Below are 20,056 nucleotides of genomic sequence, written 5' to 3'. Positions count from 1 at the left end.
TGCCACTAACCTCCAACCATTCGCATTCAGCTGAGGACTGCTCATTTTCCCCCTTCATGATGGGTTGTTTGCTGGGGGGGTTCACTTGATCCCACATTATTAATTGTCATCAAGTTAAAATCTTGTGGTTAGTGGTCACGTGTCTTCAAAAGCTCGGTAATATCTCCTTATTGTTAAACTTAGATGTAGAGAAACTTTGTTGCATCAGCAGATGATAATGAAGCCAACTTCTGTCAACTGACACATGTATCATTCTGCGCAATAAATCTCAAAGCAAAACACTTTTCTGTTTGGAAAAGAGCTTTAATAAAATCACCGTGCAGTTTTTGATTGATGTCCTGTTGAATCAGCTGTGATATTCAGTCTGTAATAAACGGTGGCTGAAACTGCTGACAGGATTTTTAAAGATTTATTGAGACTGAATTTGTTTTAGCTTCTACATTTATGTTGACCAGTGCAAGTTTCTGCTACTGTAACAGCACTTTTCATTTATTATTTTTGCAAAAGTCTTACTTTAGTTTATCCTCAATAGTTTTGTGATAAGTTGAATGTAAAAACAACTTTAAATTACTTTAGAGTGGTATGCATCAAACCCCTAGTATCACCAATATGCAGTCAGAATCAAATCACTTCAAACTTCATTCAAACTTTATTCATGCAGGTCATAGACAGGAGTTAATGTTAGCATGTACACTCAAAATTCCAAAAGTAAGTCAAACATAAAAACAGATCAGTCTAGTGAGAACAAATGAGTACATCCTCAAATTAATCACACAGGGCCTTCAAATATGGTGTCAGTTATTAGACTCTTCTTAGAGAGTAATAAGTCTTATTTTAACCTCAGACATTCAGGGTTTGGTGTTCCCCAGTTAATTTAAAATCAATAATTCTGCAAATCATCTAAAAAAAAAAAATCTTGTAGCTAAATTTAGCTAAATTTAAAAAAAAAAAAATAGCTGCCAAATTGTCCATAACGGGTTGCTTCAGCAAATCATGCAAGTCTCCAAAGACCCCAAGCTTTCATGAGAGGATCTGCGGTCAACTCTTTGTGTTGTAGACAGTGCAAAAACCTGATCTGCATAACAGGAATGCCCAAAACAGCAAAGCTGTAGTTTTACAGTTAACATAAAGGCAAAGACCAAGGCTACTAAGGCACATCTAACACAGAGTTGTTCAGCCATGATAACAATACATGTGTGGATATATTATGGTTATGGGAATGCTTTGCTGCCTCTGGGACCTGGCAATTTGCAGTCATACAACTATGAAGTGAGAATAAAAATTTAAAATGCTTTAAGATAACCCTGAGTTGAAATCTTTCAACAGGACAATGATGAGCATGCTGGGAAATCCACCAAAAATTGAGTTTAAAAAGTTCATTGAAACATTTAAAATAAATAAAACATTTTGTACCATGTTATTATTATTATGTGAGATTTAAGTCATTAAGATAACGAACTATAATTATATAAATGTAGGCTAATTATGCAAAAATGACTAAATCAAAATTTTGTTTTGTTATATTAGCTTCAGAGGCCTAAGATACACTTTTTTTAACAGAATTGGTAAATTTGTGCAGAAAAAAAAAGAAACAATTTTTGCCCAAATGTCTATTGGATGCATTTGTGGATACATTTATGTTTTCATATTACTGTAAATATTAATTCCTGTGGATGCAGACAAACACTAACTAATCTGCCTTTTAGTTGCTAAAGTCCTGTTTCAGTCCTTTTTTTTATCTAAGAAAAACTCACTGGGCACTTTGCAGCCTTGTCTTTCTTTAAATTCATACAATATCATGAAGGACACTTCCATCAGGCAGCAACCCAGGATGACCAGTCTTCTATTACTATGCTGGGGATAAAGTGGCTTATTCACAGACCTTCACACATGACTTATGGTATCAGAAAAAATGGTTCCAAACAAAAGAGCCAAGCAATGGAAATTTAGTACTTTGAGGTGACAGAGAATTTGACAAAAAGCAAATGTGTGCTTTACTTCCATCAGATTGGGGGTTGGGCCTGTTAGCTGGAATAAGCTAGACCTGGTCCTGATTCGTTCTTGTAATGCGATCATTGAAGACATTCCTAAGTCGTCTCTGCCAGGCTGACTGACCATCCAAACGAAGCCTTTTGGCTGAGGATCCGTCTCCGTCCTCATCTGTATCCAGTGATACCGCATAGCATCGCATGTTTGGCGACCTGCCCGTTTTGATCATGTTGTTGATCTCACGCAGAAGCTGCGAAAAGAAGGAAGAAAATAATATTCTATTGTGTGCGAGCAAAGTCAACCATTTTTATTCACTAAATTATTTCCAAAACAGGAATGTAGAATGTATTCAGTATCTTCAGCCTAGATTGTACCCCAACATTGTACCCCTACACTTTTTAAGATGATCATGTGAAAAAGAAAACACTATATCCACAGACCTCTGGGGGACTTGAGTTGAAGTAGTAGCAGAGTCCAGTTCTGTGAGGGGAAGGGGTTTCGGTGTTGTATGGTGAAATGGAGATGGACGGGCTGTTGGACAGCTGATAACAGCGAGGAGATGCTTTCCACTGTCGAGGGTATGGAGACAAAGGAGGGGTGTCTCGCTGGACAAGAAATGAAGTGTAAGCGTTACATGGAAAATAAACATTTGCCATTTTTACTGAGTTCTTAGTTTTGTGACATCAGCTCAGAAAAAAGAAAAAATGTTCACTTACTAATGAGGTTTGAGCAAACTGTTTGGCAAAATGCTGCATCTTTGTCGTGTAGACCTGGTTGTAAAAATGGATGAGATTGCCCCGCTCCTCCTGCCCAGGTCTTGGATAATGTGTTGATGGTGTGTTGGGGGTTAGGATAGTGCTGCTGTGCTTTCCATTATCTATAATCAACAATATAATAAAAAGTCACTTATCACTGTGGAACTACTCTTGGATAATGGATATAATGTAGGTAAAATGTTGTAAGTGAATCATTTGGTAACTTGATGGGTGTCATTTTTCTTGTGCAATGAGGCATTGCTATGAGTTCTACCTCTGTATAGTACTTTATTTGGATCTAACACAACACATGCTGCATTCGTTTTCTTTAACTCTACCACCACCAGTGCCACTGTTTCCAAACCACATAGCCAGCTAACAATACATGCGCCTTTCTTTGCCCACAGTGGATTGCAAGCATGTGAGCATGCATTACACATATAAAGCAGTGAGGGCAATGTGTAGTCCCATTTTCAAAACTTGTTGGGACGCATTATGTACATTACTGTAATTACAAGGCTATTTTGTAAGTATGTTTTTTAAAACAGGTGTTCCATAATATTTAAAATGTATGACTTTTTTATTTAAAAGCTTTCTTACTAATTTTTTTAATGGTAGAATTTTCCTCCATCCTTTCTGAAATCAGCACGTTTTTGCAGACCTGCAGATAGAAACGGTAAATGCTGAAACAAGTGCTTTGAGTTGCTACTGTCAACCTGCTAACCTCCTTGCAAGACTGAAATGCTCATGTAAAGCAGGTATAATGATATTGTCACGGTCATTTAAAAAATGTACCTGTTAACATTAAAACATTTGATGATAAACACAAAACAGAATGTTGCTAAAACTGATGGAATCTTGGAATAAGTGGGCCCAGCTGATACACGTTTCAACCTGTATCGCAATATTTTGTTAATTCACAGCTGTATACTAAAGACAGCAAAAAATAAAAACCAAAAATAAAGAAACTTACACTTTTGTTGGCACGTGGCTGTGACTTGTAGCATTTCATTATCTGTTTGAAGGGTATCTCCATCTTGGTAATCTGTAAAGGCAAATGCCGCCACTTAACTGCTGAGAATGTGTTTTCCAATGAAGTCCATGCATTACCAACATGGATTCTTTTTAGGATTACAAATACAGTTTTCCTTTAATTTCATGTCAGTGAAAAGCGATAAAAACTCAGAACATCAGAACATTAATAAAAAGGCTTTTTCAGCTGTCAAGTGCCCTCACAACAGTCTTTAATTTTATTTAAACGCCAAGTAGTTCTTTTCCATAAAACTCCCTGAAGGTTTTACTTCTCCTTGGTCAGGGTGGAGTCAGTTTGGGGCAGGTGTCCAGCATCAGAGGTCTAAGAAGTCTGGCCATTCTGATTTACTGTGGCTTTGATTTACTGCACCATCTCTCTGTTTGCTGTTCTCTCTACCTACATCTTGCTGGTACTGCATTAGTCATCATCTGCAAAATGCTGGTATATCTTAGCCCACCCTGAACATTTAAATGTATTCCCCACTCCCTAAGAATTGTTTTAAGTCTATTATTCATCTTCTCTGAGACAACCACTTGCATTTTCCAGTTGCATTGTCTTGCATTGTTTTAGCTGATTCTGTGCCTGTGCTGAAGTTGCTTTTCTTTCGCTCAGCAAACAAAGTTGATGTATTAAAATTCTGATGGTGTGGTCACTTTTTGTCTGAATCCTTTCGATATAGTAGATTTAGTTTCTGCAAAATGTTTTAGAGAACCGAGCACTTTAGAAACCTTCAGAAACTTGTCTTACGTGTCAGTTGTGATTCGCCTTACCATACAGGTAACTTGTTAACCTAAAAACAATGTTATGTATGGTAATACATAACATTGAGTAACCTGTTATGTATCATACGTAACAGTTTACTCATATCCAGGGTTTCTGTTTCAAAGGAAGGGATACAAGCTAAAAGAATCTGACCTTTTGTACCAATGAATCTCACTGTGTGCGAGATTGTGTTACTAAATCACAAATAACTGTAATTTGTAACACATACCACATCGAACTCTGACATTACTATACTATTCCTCCTTGTTTGATAATTGAAATTTTACTTGGGTGTTGTAAATATTCATGTAGGTTAATTCAACTTTATTTTATTTTATTTAAATAGCACATTCCACATTCCAACAGCAGTTGCCTCAAGGTGCTTAAATAGGTGTGAAACTCTTACTAAGACTAAGACAACATGTCATGTTGTAAGAATAAGTGTAAACTGGTCAACTGGATTAGTCTTTGGAAAACTTCTCAGTACTTTTTAACCATCTCTTTCACTAATAATAGCCTCTAGACAACAGAGACACTTCAGATATTATAAAGATACTATTAAAACCCACCTTAGCTATGATGTAGATAGCACACATGAGCAGTTGGTCCAGGTGACGGTCTACCATTAGACAAGACCAGTGGACCAAGGAATACTCAAAGCAGGTCCAGATTTTTAATCGCAGCTCATCAGATATTTCTAGCGTGGAACACAGCTCCCTCAGACGCTTGGCCATCAAGCTGTAAACCTGAGATAAAGACAGACATGACCACACTAAACATGCCATATAACAACAATGGTAACTGGACCCATGATATAGAACTGACCTTCCGAGCAAACAGATGGAGGGAGCTGCTTCTCTCTTGTCTGTTTATAGCTGATGGGGAACACTGCTGCTCTGTCCTGGCTGAGTGGTTCATCCCCAAACTGACATCCACTGGCAAAAATAGTTTACCACTCAATCTATAATAATAGTGTAAACACTTTGCAGGGAGTGATTTTATTTAGAATGAGTCTTTAGTGCACTGTGTTAATACCTCTTGGCACACCTGGATCCGTTTGCACTGGACCTTCGAGCCTATTTGGATGCATTACCTACATTTGACACAAGGCAAAACTCTCATTAAAACCCGAACTGTTCAAAGAAAAATTGAATTGCTTTGGATATGTTATAAAATGTCAGGCAAAGAGTATTTGTGTTATTGCAAACCTGCTGGCAGGTGGGCATATGGCCCTCGTTGGGTGTGATTTCATCCCACAATGGTGAGTCGCTGGTCCAAGCCAAGTTCTCCAAAATCTTTTCTTCCACTTGGATGAGGTGTGTGACCACATAGTGAGGCAAGCCTGAGCCAACCCGCCAAACAGGCTCAATCACCTGTGAGGACACAGAAAAACAAAAGAGGGAGCATTCAAATCACAGACTAAATGTTACTGTATCACTAAGTGTACAGTATATGGCAAAAAAAAAAAATACCTTCCAAAAGTGATATGGTGCCAGTTTGAGGATCTGAAGGAGCAGCGGGAAGTCACATGGTAAGCTGTTCGAGGTTACAGCGATCTCCAAGCAACAGGCCACCAGACAGCGCTGGAAAAGATCATGCTCCAAGATGCCCTGCATCAAACACACCTGTTTTACATGCATTACAAGCACTAGCTGCTTTACTTCAAAGATGACTCAAAATAAATAAAATACATAAGTTATGAGATCACAGGTGCTGTGAGACATTTATCTGTGACTGCTCAGTTAATATGGTCAAAGCTCAGTTCCATCTTTGGCCACCAGATGGCGTGCACTTACTGAGATGTCACTGAAGCCCAGCCTTTTCCTCTCTTGACTGATCAGGTTCTCCAAGATTCTGTGATACCAAATCCCTGCCTCGTAGCAGCACTTTGCTGCCAACTCTGTGAACAATATTAGATAGATTATTTTTGGCACGTATCAACAACACGGGCTTTATTCCAGAATTTCACACCTGCTATCAAAAGACAGCCTGCTCTCTAATCATAAGAATTTCGGCTATCAACCAGATACACGCTGAAGGCCACATTCCACTGTAAAATCATCACTATACCTTTGGTCTTCTCATTTCCCTCGCCGTCTCTGTAATGCTGTAGAAACATTTGCAGCATGCATTTCAGTCTTGCTTGAATCGCCTCAGTCGAATCTCTGGAGCAAGCCCTGAATCCAAGTCATCGTCACAGAAATTTGAGCAGGACAAAAGGAAATGGAAAATGTAATTCAACAATATTCTGCCATATGCATAAAGTGGAGGTGTAAGTTCTAAAATGTAAATGAAATGCCACACGTGTGTTTTTTAAAGCCCTTGCTTACAACAGTAGAAACTATATTAAAGAATTCCCAGTACAGAAACTTTATCAGCTCTATGTGTTTACACATTATTGATCTTGACCACACCCTCAGTGCTTTTTAGCAAAACACCAGATGTTAACTACACTATGTAGCTGTTAAATTGATCTAGCCACATCTGTACAGCGTGTGAGGCAGGCTGATGAAAGATCTGAGGCGTGTTGCGCTTTATTGCAGCTATTAGTGCTGCGAGTATCAGTATCAGGTTGACGTACACACAGCCTACACAGATAAACACTGTGTGAGTCAGTAATGCTTTGTAACTGCAGGGCTAACCTCAACATTGCGATCAGACAGTCACTAGGGCCAAACCTTGGCTTTCCCACAATCCCCTGTGGCACAGTTGCCATGGTGACCTCCTCACTCACACAGGATGAGAGTCAGAGCAGGAATCAAATGGACACCTAAACATGGAGTGAAAAAATACACATTTTGTTCACAAACTAGAGGTAACTTTGCATGATTCATAATTGAAAATATATTTTAGCTTGTACGAGGACTTGGTGCATTCACTGTCAGTGGGACCTGAGGCATAGGCAGACTAAGCAGCTGCCTATCACACCCCAGATAACTGCAGCGTCATCAGTGTCAACTACTGATTTAATCATTTTCATTCTAAATGGCTCAACGTGGTTCCCTATTGGACACTGTGCTGGCAGACCATAGCGAGCTGCAGTGAATGTGTTTTGCCACAGGGAGGCAGTGTCCAACATTAGTGGTACAATCAGTCTGTGTGCTACTCTTGCTTACGCTGTTGTTGGTCAGTGCAAGTCACGATGTTATAACATACAAAGTACTGAAGGAAAACCAAGTGTTAGAAATAATCAAAAGCGTCCACTGCAGACCCATGTCTGCTTTAATTCTGTATTTTTGAGCTTTGATGAATTTTGGCACTTTTACTGTTCCACTTTCACCCCCATTCTGTTCCAGTTGGCTTGTCAACCAATCAGCAATCAACCTACCTACATCCAGTTGAGCTACTTACTATTTTAGAGGAGCATGTTTGCATAGGTTAAAAACCCCTCACTGTAGGCAAATAACTCGAAAAATACACGCAACCTTTTGACAACGACTAACCTAAAAGCAACTGAACGGGGCTGTGGCTCAGGTGGTAGAGTGAGTCCGCTACTAATTGGAAGGTCCAGGGAGGGATGTCCGGCTCCTCCTGCTCATGTGTCGAAGTATCCTTGAGAAAGATACTGAATCCCAGCTTTCATCTGTTGGAGTGTGAGTTTGTGAGAATGTTAGATAAAAGTACGTAGGTACAGATAAAATCACTGTATAATTTTGTGTGACTGGATGAATTAGACTTTTAATAGAAAGTGTTTTGAATGCTCAAATTAGTAAACGGTACTAAATAAGTACCAGTCCACTTACAGCTACACTGCTATAAAGCTAGCTGTTTGTTAATGGACTGCAACAATTGTGTCTCAAAAAAATAAAACCACACTTTTAAGCCTGTTAATGTATAGTGGACAAATGGTCAAGCATGGAGAATATATAGTTAATACTGACTGGTGATGGATTTTACTGGGAAGGGTGCCCAAAAGCCAGCTTATTTACAGAAACGTCAAACTATTGTCTTACACCTGGAGTTTTATATTTGCTGCTGCCATTCTTGTTATGGATGCATTAGATGGCCTGGTGGTCTTGTTGACAGCACCACTTTCCCCTCTGTTCATTTGCCTTTAGTGACTCATCTGTACTTCCTGTTCTGAGGCAGCTGTGAATAGTCACTTTTGTTCCTGTGCACCTCACATACTGAAAACCTAAGAAAAACATCTCAAACTCAGTTTCCCTGTGCAGGGCAACTGTCAATTTGGCAAGTCGTGTAACAACAGGAATATTTTAGATGCCAGAGAAGACTCATGAGGAAATAATAAGTTAAATACTGAACCATCCTTGGCTCACGTGAATAATAATGGTGGATAATATTGACTGTTAATCTCTAAAAAGTGTGTTTCAAAGCATGGTTTATTCATTCTGCAGATCTGCTGAGAATTGAATACTCCGGCCCTGGCGGTAAAGTCCCCTCTTCTTTTTACAGTCTCTTTGTGTGCTACCACCAGCCTGAACGAGACTCTGTTCCTCTAACCATTCTCACATGTGCTGTTTATTACTGCCTGTGCTGAGTCAGTCTACAATGACTGCGGATGGCACTGTAGGTGGATAAGAAGCAGTTTTGCTCAAAAATGTGCCATAAGGTTTTCAGAGTAGAGCACGTCACACTCAACATTATTATTGTGATTTCCTGATATTTCCTTTCATCTGGCTATACTTTTCCCCCCACTAACAAGACAAAATCAGAACCAGAATTCGTTTAATTCTGACCTTTTGCTTAATCGCCAACATAAGGACATTTCTATATACTTTTGTGATCATTGCAGCTGAATGGATGCCTTTTGATTCTGTGTCCCAGATTTGCTCACAACTTACTGTTCGTGTTGGTTGAAGCAGCAGCTGTCTGATGCGTTTTCCATGTGGAGGAAACTGATTTCACAAAGATGGCGAGGTTAAATGGCAAGAAAAACTCCAACTTTTACTCCAAATGCTGATATCAGTCCAATGGCATCTTAAAACATCAAGTTGTGTCTCATTCTGACTGACTTCCAGCTGCTGCATCTCAGAAGAGACAAACAGGAAGTTGGAAGCATCAATATGCATGCAGCTTCTCATAAATATGAATCACACCCTATCTTGTTATCTTCAGCAGGAAGATCCTGGCAGCACGGTGTCGATTTAAAAACATCACAGATGTGTTTTCTGCATGTTTGTTTGCTGTTTTAATTTTGCTAAAAGCTGGCACAATATCTAAATCACACCCATTTCCTGTTTCCTCTGGACTGGACTCCACTCAAGTCAACTCACATGCAACTCATGCTACGTGAAAATAGGCCTACTTTCACTTTCTAACATGTGCTAGTCCCTTAAATAGAATTAAACTAAACATCGCCTTTATCTTGGTTTATAATCAGACTTTGTTATTCAGTGCATTAAAGCCTGCTGAAAAATAGCTATATAGATGGTTAATGTGTGCAGAGGATTATTTTATTCTGCAGCTTTTAGAAACACTGAAGCAGATCGTGTAACTGTTGCATTTTACTCCAAATAGTCAGCTGACTTCCAGTGCAGTTTATTATTTCTGTGGAACTTTCAACGTAGCTCAAGAAAACAAAACTCATAAACCAGGATCAAAGTCACTCACCAGTGTCAGTGGCTCTTCTGGGATGGTGTTAGGTCAAACTGACAGACTTCTGCTCTTAAAAATCTCTCTTGTGTGTTTGTCTAGCAGCAGCAGAGCAATGCAGCATGATTCAGTGCAGCCAACCTGCTGCTCTGCAGGCTGAGGAAGTTCAGCCCATTGGCCTCTCACCATAGACAAGCCTCAACTTGTCATCTGGTCTGGTTGCTAAGATAAGTGCCAAACAGCAGTAGAAGCGGTTAAACAGGTCACTGAGCACCACCCTGAGGAGAAAAGAAGGACTTGCAGTGAAGAAAGGCCCTCTGCTGCAAGAGTTTGGTATGTAGCCTTGTTCATTTCCAACATTAGTGTCCATATTGTTCCAGCAGAGTTCTGTATCTACTAACGTTTATGCAGTGTTTATGTGCAAATGGATCCATTAAATTAGCTGTGAATTGAATGTTGTTTAAAAAAAAAATCACAAGCAAATATGTAATTGTTTTTTTAAGAAAATACTCAAAGTGAAATAAATTATCAAGCCTCATCTAGAATATTACCAACAAAACTATGTTTTTCCTACTGCGTTATTTCAGTCACACATACTTACCTGTTGTGTCTTTGCTCTACGGCCTAATAGTTTGGGTGCTCACTGCTTCATCATTGTGTCTGTTACTGTGAGCTAGTGCCCTGCTGCAGTATGTGTGTAAACTAAACTGATGTTGAGGCTACACAAATATATTAAATTACATTATTATTAGTATTATAACAATATATATATATATATATATATATATATATATATATATATATATATATATATATGTGTGTGTGTGTGTGTGTGTGTTTTTGCATGTGTTGTGATGCTGAACAAAAATTTGATATATACATGTACAATTTTTTTAAAGGATTCAAGACAAAGCGGTCAACTCCTTGATATAACTGAATTCTTCAAAAAGTCCCTGGGACAAAGTAAAAGGCACACTTAATTGATAGTCAGAAGAATATGTTTAATAAAAATAATTAAACCTCAATTTCCTCTATAGAACTTCATAGAAAGTAATCCAATAAATTACAAATGACTTTTAAGACGTGTTTTCCTGCACTACATTAAGAATTATTTTGACTACACAGACCACAACTTGCAAATATATCAACTGTCCAATGAGAAAGAAAGAAAAAAAGAAAAAGAAAGAAAAAGACACAAACTGACCAGGGTGACATTTAGGATACTATCAAGCTTGAAATAAAAATACAAACCCCATGATGGTAGTTTTGTCATCTCAGTGATTACATGTATGAAAACCTCCCTGTACAGCAGTAGTGTGTTTTGTCGTTCCTCTTGCATATTGGTCATTGTTTTCTTGTGTCTGTGTTTAATGCAGATTCAGCACAGCCTCTTTAGCAGCAAGCAGTGCTTTCAAAGTCTGTATACAATATAACCTTTACAAAAAGAAGAAAAAAAAAGGAAGGAAAGCAATGAAAGCGAGAAGTCCCATCTTGTGTCTACATTTATCTCTTAACGAGGATTAACACAGTCATCAATCCATCGCTGCGGGGCAACAAAAAGTAGCAAAAGTCATCAGTCAGTCACCTACAGCAGATGTAGCAGTGGCTGGGTGTTTGCATAAGGGCACTACAAGTTTAAAGAGCGTAGAGGTGCAGATATACAAAATGACAGTGGCATGTTTAAGTTCATTGCTCAGACATAGAAAAATACCGTACTGTTAGTAATAATAATTAAAAAAAAGAAAAAATGCAATTGCATTGCAAGCAAACCCATGACGAGGTCTATATATAACAGGCATACAAGAAAACCACATTAAAGCAACATTAGAAATCAGGCATGTCTTCAGTCTTTGTTCATGTCTGAACCCACTGGAGAAAAATGCTACAGCTACACTTAAGAACTAAACAGTTTTTTCAGCAGGCTGTCACCCTCAGCCCAAACAGAAACCTCACCTCGGAAATAATTTGTGTATCTAACAGTCCACTGTGTAACAGCAGTCCTAGAGCAAGCACTGTTGTGCTAAGAGAGACTTACAAAAAGGTACTTCGGTTCGAGTGAACTCCAGTGTTTGTGTGTATATCCTGGTTACAGGTTTAAAATGGACATGTGCACGGATGCTGAGCAAAACACACAAGCATGGATAGTGAGCGTAGATGTGAGCGGTGAATGAAAGAGAGTGAGGTACAGGATAAGGGCACTTCTACATCTATCTGAAGCTCTGTTCGTCAGAAAACAGAGTTGAGGGTGAAGTGAAATAAATCAAGACAGCGCTAAAAACTCCCAGCAACAAAAGCTATTATTGAGCCCTTCCTGAAGCTAACCCGTGTGGCACTGCGTAAAATTTAATACTTAGACAATGACAGTGATACTACAATCTTAGCCAGGAACTGAACTATTTTGTGCTTGTGCCCCATGGGCTTTGTAGGAACACAGGTTGCCATGCAATGCGTATCATCAAGGACTTGAATCCTCCAAATTTCCAAAGAGAAATTTTTGACGGTATTAAAAAAAAACAAACAAAAAAAAAAACAAACAACAACAGCAATGTGGTGTTTACGTCTCATAGCCTGTCAGCCCCCACACCACCACCTAACATACAGCCTGGTGAGTTATGGATGCGGCGAGAGGAGCAACTCAGGAAGCAAAACACAGAGGAAGGTTTCATTTAAAATAAAATCAAAAAAGGCCTCTGACACACATTCCAGCAGAGATGAGAACATTGTGTACATTGACAAATCACACACACACCCATGCACATGTACATTTGCACAGTGAAGCCAATCCATTTAGCAAAGTTGAGGTAAGATTCAGTCAAATACACCGGGGTTGTAGAAATAATATCCATCAACACTACAAAGACCAAACAACTCCATCAAGACCGCCAAGGGTCAAAGGGCAGTTTTTTGGCACACAGTAGAAGGTTTTTCTCTGTTACCGCAGCTCAAGGAGCTTTTAGTTATAATTAAGAGATGTGCAGGTGAATGTGAATGCCTACTGTTGGTGGCTAAAGTGCGCCTTGAACATGCTGTGGCATGTTTGTAAGGTGATGGTGAATATTAAAATGTAAAGTCAGACAGTAGAGAAATGAATTATGTTCAACTTCTTTTTTTTTTTTGAAAGACAGATTTAAGATTGTGTACGTCTGGAAAAATAATACTTTTACCATTTTTCCAAGTCCTTACTAAGGAAGGAATCATTTCCTAACTGGACAAGGAGAAGTGATAAATAACCTCTTCAAGATGATATGAAGGTATTTGACAGGTTTGTGAGGCTGTGAGAGTTGTGCACTCGGGTGGAACATGGCAGACAGAGAATCTACAGCTTCAGTGACATTCATTAGCTGCCCAAGTTATTGCTGACATATCCAACGTATGATCTGCAAAGCATAAGTGTCAACGAACCTGTAAAAGTACTATTTACAAGAGAACCCAAAGTGTTTGTCAAGTGTCATTCCCCACACCCCTGACAATCAAAATATATTAATAGTACAGCTCAAAGAGCGTGTTGATGTAGTTTTACTTCTTTTAATAAAATTAATCCTGACATAATTACAATAATGCCTTTTTTGTTGCAATAATTGCATGGTACAAGTTCAGAGTTCAGAAATCTACTAAAGTCTGACATGCAAAATGTCTCAAAACAAGACTGTACCTTGTGAACAAACATTGACATTTTATTTCAGTTTCTTTAGGTCAGTTTTTCCTATTTTTTTTATTTCTTTTTTAAAGGTTTTTGTAGTCTTTATTACAGAACATTGTAGTTAGTTCTTGTATTTACATGTAAAGAAATCACAACAGAAGTGCTGGAAAATCCATATATATATGTGAATATATGTATACATTTCTAGGCAATACATAAATAAATTTATATTTATATATTTGTAGGATCAGTCCTCATCACTGGAGTCTGAATCGTCTGAGGATGAGGAAGAGCTCCCAGACTCTGATGAAGAAGACTCTGCTTTCCCTGAACCTTCAGGACCACTGTTATCCTTTTGTTCTATGGATTCATCCTCTTCCTCCTCCTCCCCCTCCCCCTCATCCAAAGCGTCTTCCAAAAGCTCGTCTTCCTCCTCTCCATCCTTGTCTCCCTCCGGCTGCTCTGTCTCCTGATGTGATGACTGGGAAACTGAAGGTAGAGGAGGAGCAGTTGGAAGGGTGGGGTCACTGTTTGAGCTCTGTGGCTGTGTGGTGGACACAGGAAGGTTAAGGCCTGGAGTGAGAAGCATCCCTGGGTAAAGCATACTGGAGAGTAACAAGGGGTTAAGAGACAGTGGCTGACTGGAGGCTGCAGAGGCAGCTGAAGCACTTTGTGTGGCGGAGGAAGAGGAAGCAGAGCTGGAAGTGGAGGAAGGAGTCGTGTTTGAGCCCTCTGTCCTTTCTCCTTTGGTGTCTGAGGTGTGAGAGGGGGCTTTAGAGGCAGATGGCTCTCCTGTTCCACCGCTGGTTATTCCCTTTGTTTTCTCTTCAGAGCCTCCTGCAGCTTCCTGAGCAGGCTTCCCAAGCAAGCTGCCCATGCTAAGGAGGTTTGGCAGTCCAGCCATACCAGACAGCATCATGGGAAACATGGCAGCCAAGTTACTTGCAGCCAGGTTACTAGCATCAGACGGCAGCCCCATCAGGCCTGCAGTGAGCTGCAGGGACTGCAAATTCTGGAGGTTTTGCTGGAAGGCCTGCAGACTCGTGAGGTCCATTCCAGAGAGGAGGCCGTTTGCCAGCAGTGGGTTCAAACCTAGTGCCGAGGCTGCCGGGTTAGGTGGTGCTCCTGCCGCTGCAGCTGCAGCTGCCGCTGCCTTGGCCAAAGGATTCTTAGGTCGCCGTCCACGCCGACTTACCTCCTCCGGAACAATGGGTCCAGTCAGGATCCTGTCAAACATGCTCTCTGGGAGGTAACCCTGGAAAAGATGGAATGATGTTGGTAGGGTTCCCCAATATAAGCAAATAGTCAGGTAGTGATAGTGGCAACAGTTCACTGTTACTTAATTAGGCTCATTGAGATAAAACTAATGTTGTCCTAAGAGAAGAAGAACAGCACATATTTGAACATATGCATTAAGGTTAGTCAGGCCAGTTTTACTATTATCTGCCCTCAATAACATGAATGGGGTGAATTTAAAAACCATTTCGATGGCACCAAACTGCCGTCTCTAAAATGATCAGAAACAGGTTAAGACCTTCATGACAGTAGAACTTACGCCTGTTTAAATTTTATAAGGTATAAATTTTATAATATGTGAGGGAAGTGTTACTCTGTAACTTACCGACTGTTTAACAACATCGGCCCATTCAGGCGGGACTCCGTACTCTGGGTTTTCCTGAAGGAATCGGCATAGGTCCTTCAGCGGAGGAGCAAAGGCTCCACCAATCTTCAAGAAAGAATACAGACAACATAAACCCAAGTGCCCCTCACTGTTATAATGTACACACTGTCTATATGATTATTAACAAATTAAAAGCCATCTTTGTATTTGTATGGCTGGTTATAACTTAAAAAACACCACCAACACACCTTGCGTGCGTTTCTCCTGTTGATGATCTGGACCCTTTCTTCTCCCGTCAAGCTGTTCACATCAATCTTGTTGGGGTTTCTACAGCGGTGCCTTTTCTGCTTTGGCCGACCATCCTGGAAGTGGAACTGCATTTGCATCTTATTTACCCCCTAAACATGAAATGTAACGACAGTTAGTTACATAGAATGTCTAACTACAAGAAGTTTTCTGCTCATACTGGTTCCTCTGTTTTTTAATTAAATATGTACTAAATAAAATAATGTTTCTAAATATCTATTATTTAAGTTAATCAGAAATTGTCTCTTTTCAACAGACAAGAAGAATTTGAAGCCCTTGGAGCAAAAAAGTAAAGACTTACACAGATAAAAGCTCCTGTGTCTGCCACAAAGCCAGGGTTTTCTTTTAGCCACTGCTCCAGTTCTTTCCTCCTGGGAGCATCATCCCCAGCCAGCCGGGTGCCATCTTTCAGGTTGATAACCGGGACCCTGCTCTCAGTGTCTGCAGGGGCCTGACTGGAGTTCTGACTGTAGCTTGATGCAGGGCCTGGAGCCATGCCCACCTGGCCAATACCCCCCCACCCTGGAGGTACCTGAAAGCATATGAGCATGTCATTATATACTGTATACTTTGCAGAACAGCCACTTTTTAAAAAAACAAATCAGAAGAGCACTTTTAACAAATATAATTGGTTCCAAAAAAAATCAGGAATCTGCCATTTGTGACTGTTTTCTGATTTCTAGCATAACACACTTACTAAGAAGTATGCTCAGCTAACAAAACAACTGCTTACCTGATCGGGAACTGTTGGGACTCTACTCCTGTTCATGAAGAGCAGGTCCATTCCCTCAACGTTCTTCCTCCTCCCTCTCCTCCTTTTAACCACTGGCTGGCCATCTATTACTCCATTTGGCCTCATCTGACCAGTAAGACCTGGAGGAACTGGAGGAGAAACAGCCTGTTAGCAGTGAACTACTGTGTCAGAAAAAGGGCTAACTGTAAATCTTTTCTTAAATTGGAGCCACATTCATATTTTGGTGTCAGGACTTCGACTTTTTCTTACATTTAAGAATTTTATGAACAGACCAGATGATTTTCTTACAGAATTAAGATATTTAATGACTAGAAAATGTCTGTATTGAGTACACAAAGACAATGCAACAGTCCAGACTGTTTTTCTCTGTCATTTAAAAAGATCCTTTGCTACCATCTTGTGGTGCTAAAGAAAAACAGCATTGTCCATTTCAGCACACTGTGCACGAACAGGTGCTCAGATCTTTGCTCTATTTACATTCACATATATTTTAGACAGCACACATCATCAGGCAATAAATTTCTATAGTGCAATGCATTCCCTTTTTGGATAACACCAACTGTTTAACTGCAAACAACTAAAGCCTACTCAAATATGAATGGTCAACACTACTTGGACTACAAACAGAAAACTTCTGCTGCCTAAAGTCTTTCTTGTTGCCTAGAGATTTGCGTATTCATACGCCAAATCTGTTGAGGAAGATTATTTTTAAAGAAACACACCCGTCTGAAAGCTGGACTGAGGTTTGGTGATGTCAGCAAGTCCTGTGTCTGAGGCACTCTGGAGCTCATGAAGCCGAGCCAGGTACTGCTGCTGGGCCTGGGGACCTTCCTCGGACTCCAGGGGCCTCTTCAGAGGTAGACCCTGTTTCTGGAAGGTCAACTTCAGACCTCCCTCCTGTTATACAGACACAACAGTGTAAGACAAGTCTAGGAAAATGACTGTCGGGCAAATGTACAGATTTATAAACAAAGAAAAGCTTTAGACTTTATTTGTTGAGTCTGTCTGAGACTTTCCTGAATGATCACATTCTTTTTGTCTCGTGATTTAAGGATGACTAGGACTGTGCTGTTCTCATTGCTCTCTCTTAGTGGAAATGCTGACTTGAGATCTTGGTTAATTCATCTTGTAAAAAGTTTCTCACAAAATAAAAACAAATATTGTTCAGATATTTTCTGGTTAGTAATACTGGGACACATGGACACACAGTGGGTAGTGCTTAGCAAAGCAGTGGGTGAAGCTTTTTCAGACTGGAGTTGAAAGCCATGCCAAAGCAATAGCTGCTGTCAGCATATAATATCTTAATATTGAAGGTAACAAGCTTCTGGTGTTTAATGATCTGTGATGTTAAAAACCATAAATTTGGAAAATGATCCCCATCAAAAAACAGCATAAAAGGAAAGAATACAAGCAAATCTGAAGCCTGCCATGTTAATGGCCACATTGCTTAGAAGCATATCAGAGAACACCCACAGCAGAGGTCTCCATTTCAATCTGATTATTAGCAAGACCCCCTTCAGTCTAGAGAGGCTTCAGACTGAACCTTATTATATTCTCATGACTGACTGATTTGTGCTCATGTAATCACAGCCCGAGAGCCCAATTCAAATTGAGTGTGTGGGAAAAGAGAGGAAGGCTGCTATTAAATTAATCTCTCCTCCTGCCAGGCAGTCAAAACCACTAATCATACCCAAAGGAAAGCAGGAAGAAAACCAGAGAAACATGCTGAACACGGCAACTAACACCGGTCATGGCAGCAGGAAGTGGTAGGGTCCTAGGATTAGGGCGAAGCGGAGGGAGGAGGGGAGGAAGGGAGAAATCAACATACATCGTTGAGTTTTACTGAGAACTCCTTGTTTTCTGCAACATGCTTGGTCACCTTTGACCCCTGTGGTGAAGCAGAGGGGTCCTCGCACATGCTGTTGGCATTGTCCAGCAGCTTGGTGGTGTAGAAGGAGGCCACAGCGCCTCCAGGCTCATAGACCCGACGTGTTCCCGGCCATTTGCCTTTAAGCACTGCCTGGCAAATGCTATCCAGGCGGTTAATAATCACGCGATCCTTAAAAAGCAAGAGCCACAGAATTTTAGTGTGATTTCCCCACAGCACCTGACCACACTGTAAGTGGACATATTAATGTGTTTTCAGCATTACATCATCAGCAAATTATGCAAACCGCACATATACATAGTTAATCACCTTTGGCCAGTATGATGCAGCCAGCATGTACCCTCCACCCTGGAAAGGGTGTGAAGAGCTGTTGGAGATGCCATTCTCAGCTACATGGGTGTCTTGTGTTTCATCCTGCGTAGCGCTCAGAGATGCCACACTGTCCTCATCAAATCCCTTTACACTTGTAGCAGTGGGGACTGAGAAAAATCACCAAACAGACATTTGAGATCCACAAAGAATGCAACAGAGAAAATGCATTTATTTGAACCTAGATAAGCTCACTGTCAGCACTCCTAACAAAACATTACTTGCTTTAAGTTTTCTGGAACTTACATAAGAAAGTACTCACCCTTCTTTTTTCCTTCCTCTCCCTCACTTTCACTGTCATCAGAAGAAGATGAGGAGGAGGAGGATGATGACGAAGAGCCAGAAGAGCAAGATGAAGAAGAGGAGGAGCTGGACCCTGAATGTGATGAGGAAGATGAGGATGACGATGAAGAGGAAGAAGAGCGTGACGACGAACTTGAGGAGGAGCCATCTGAGTCGGACTCTGAGCCATGCCTGGCGTCCTTGCGGCCCCTCTTGGTCTTCTTCGGTTTCCTCTCTGAGGAGTTGGGTGTGAGGGGTTTCGTTCGTGCTGCCACCATCTGCCTTTCATTGTCCCTGGTTACTGAAACAGGCTTCTCTTCCAGACCTGTGGGAGTAGCTGGTGCTTGAGTCGGGGTCCAACTTGCTCCCTGTCTTTCCTTGCTCTCCTCACCCTCTGAAATTGGTTCCACTTTGGGCGTGACCCCACATAGGTCTGCGTCTCTTTGAGTGGGTGGAGGCAGTGGAGAGCCTGTCAACACTGAGGTGGTAGCTTGGTACTGAGGGTGTAAGAGCGGTGTGGATGTACGTGATTGCTGCTGTGCAGCTTTTGTTTGGCTGTAGTTGCGTTGGGCAGCCATGAAGCTGAGTTCAGGGTCTCTCAGAATGTGGTAATCAGTGCGACTTACACCATGCTTTGCAGCACCAATTAGCAGGTCACGGTCATGAGTACCAGCCTCCCACCAAACAGGTAAGTCAGAGCTCATCTGACACAGTGGCAGACGCTCGTACAATAATTGATGTCGAAGGACTTGTTCCCTCACCTGCCGAAGCAGCTCTATTCTGTACAGGGTACGAGATGCTCGCTCTTCTGTAATGGGCTGGATGTTTAGAGACGGGTCCACTGCAGAGTCTGGAACAAAACGAACAAGCAGGTTTGAGAAAAAGAAATTCTCAACAGGAAACTCCCAGACTTGTTTTTGTCTGCAGCTTCAATGTCACAGTGTTTATCTTTCCACAAATGATTAACCTTATCAGTCGTCTACCTCAGAACTGCTGAGCCAGCTTGTTTACTAAGGTGTTACAGACCTTCCTCCAAAACAAAACCTTGGAGTCTGGATTGAGTGAGCCACATACTACATGAAGCACTGTTTTCACGTTAAGTTA

General features: G+C 40.7%; 2 protein-coding genes across 7 annotated transcripts in view; both read right to left on the bottom strand.

The window, feature by feature from the left end:
- Positions 1 to 642: 642 nt before the first annotated feature.
- On the bottom strand, positions 643 to 10,271 carry LOC134620458 (retinoblastoma-like protein 2). Of its 4 annotated transcripts, none has more exons than XM_063466661.1 (16): positions 10,111 to 10,271; positions 9,342 to 9,521; positions 7,983 to 8,122; positions 7,182 to 7,309; positions 6,610 to 6,716; positions 6,336 to 6,439; positions 6,012 to 6,164; positions 5,748 to 5,912; positions 5,575 to 5,632; positions 5,365 to 5,474; positions 5,109 to 5,285; positions 3,718 to 3,789; positions 3,345 to 3,405; positions 2,706 to 2,866; positions 2,430 to 2,594; positions 643 to 2,239 (listed from the first exon to the last, which is right to left on the bottom strand). In XM_063466661.1, the coding sequence occupies exons 4-16, from the start codon at positions 7,253 to 7,255 to the stop codon at positions 2,039 to 2,041; spliced, it is 1,608 nt and encodes a 535-aa protein (XP_063322731.1). In that variant the 5' UTR covers positions 7,256 to 7,309; positions 7,983 to 8,122; positions 9,342 to 9,521; positions 10,111 to 10,271; the 3' UTR covers positions 643 to 2,038. The 4 variants fall into 4 exon arrangements, with proteins under 4 accessions (XP_063322731.1, XP_063322886.1, XP_063322970.1 ...); XM_063466816.1 differs by having other exon boundaries at positions 6,012 to 6,149; XM_063466900.1 differs by having other exon boundaries at positions 7,218 to 7,309.
- An 801-nt stretch (positions 10,272 to 11,072) lies between these two features.
- The window catches only part of chd9 (chromodomain helicase DNA binding protein 9), a 70,483-nt gene continuing 61,499 nt past the window's right edge, over positions 11,073 to 20,056 (bottom strand). For 2 of the 3 annotated variants that reach the window (XM_063478997.1, XM_063479014.1), the window contains 9 exons: positions 18,933 to 19,802; positions 18,611 to 18,780; positions 18,242 to 18,472; positions 17,136 to 17,310; positions 16,393 to 16,541; positions 15,961 to 16,191; positions 15,602 to 15,751; positions 15,354 to 15,458; positions 11,073 to 14,987 (listed from right to left, as the gene is read on the bottom strand). In XM_063478997.1, coding sequence (XP_063335067.1) covers positions 13,980 to 14,987; positions 15,354 to 15,458; positions 15,602 to 15,751; positions 15,961 to 16,191; positions 16,393 to 16,541; positions 17,136 to 17,310; positions 18,242 to 18,472; positions 18,611 to 18,780; positions 18,933 to 19,802 — 3,089 coding nt within the window. In that variant the 3' untranslated portion in view covers positions 11,073 to 13,979. The remainder of the gene's footprint in view (positions 14,988 to 15,353; positions 15,459 to 15,601; positions 15,752 to 15,960; positions 16,192 to 16,392; positions 16,542 to 17,135; positions 17,311 to 18,241; positions 18,473 to 18,610; positions 18,781 to 18,932; positions 19,803 to 20,056) is intronic. The other variant, XM_063479006.1, reaches the window with a different exon arrangement.

The sequence above is a fragment of the Pelmatolapia mariae genome, linkage group LG1 (assembly GCF_036321145.2).
Source record: "Pelmatolapia mariae isolate MD_Pm_ZW linkage group LG1, Pm_UMD_F_2, whole genome shotgun sequence".
NCBI lineage: Eukaryota > Metazoa > Chordata > Actinopteri > Cichliformes > Cichlidae > Pelmatolapia > Pelmatolapia mariae.
This window is presented reverse-complemented; position numbering and strand designations above follow the sequence as displayed.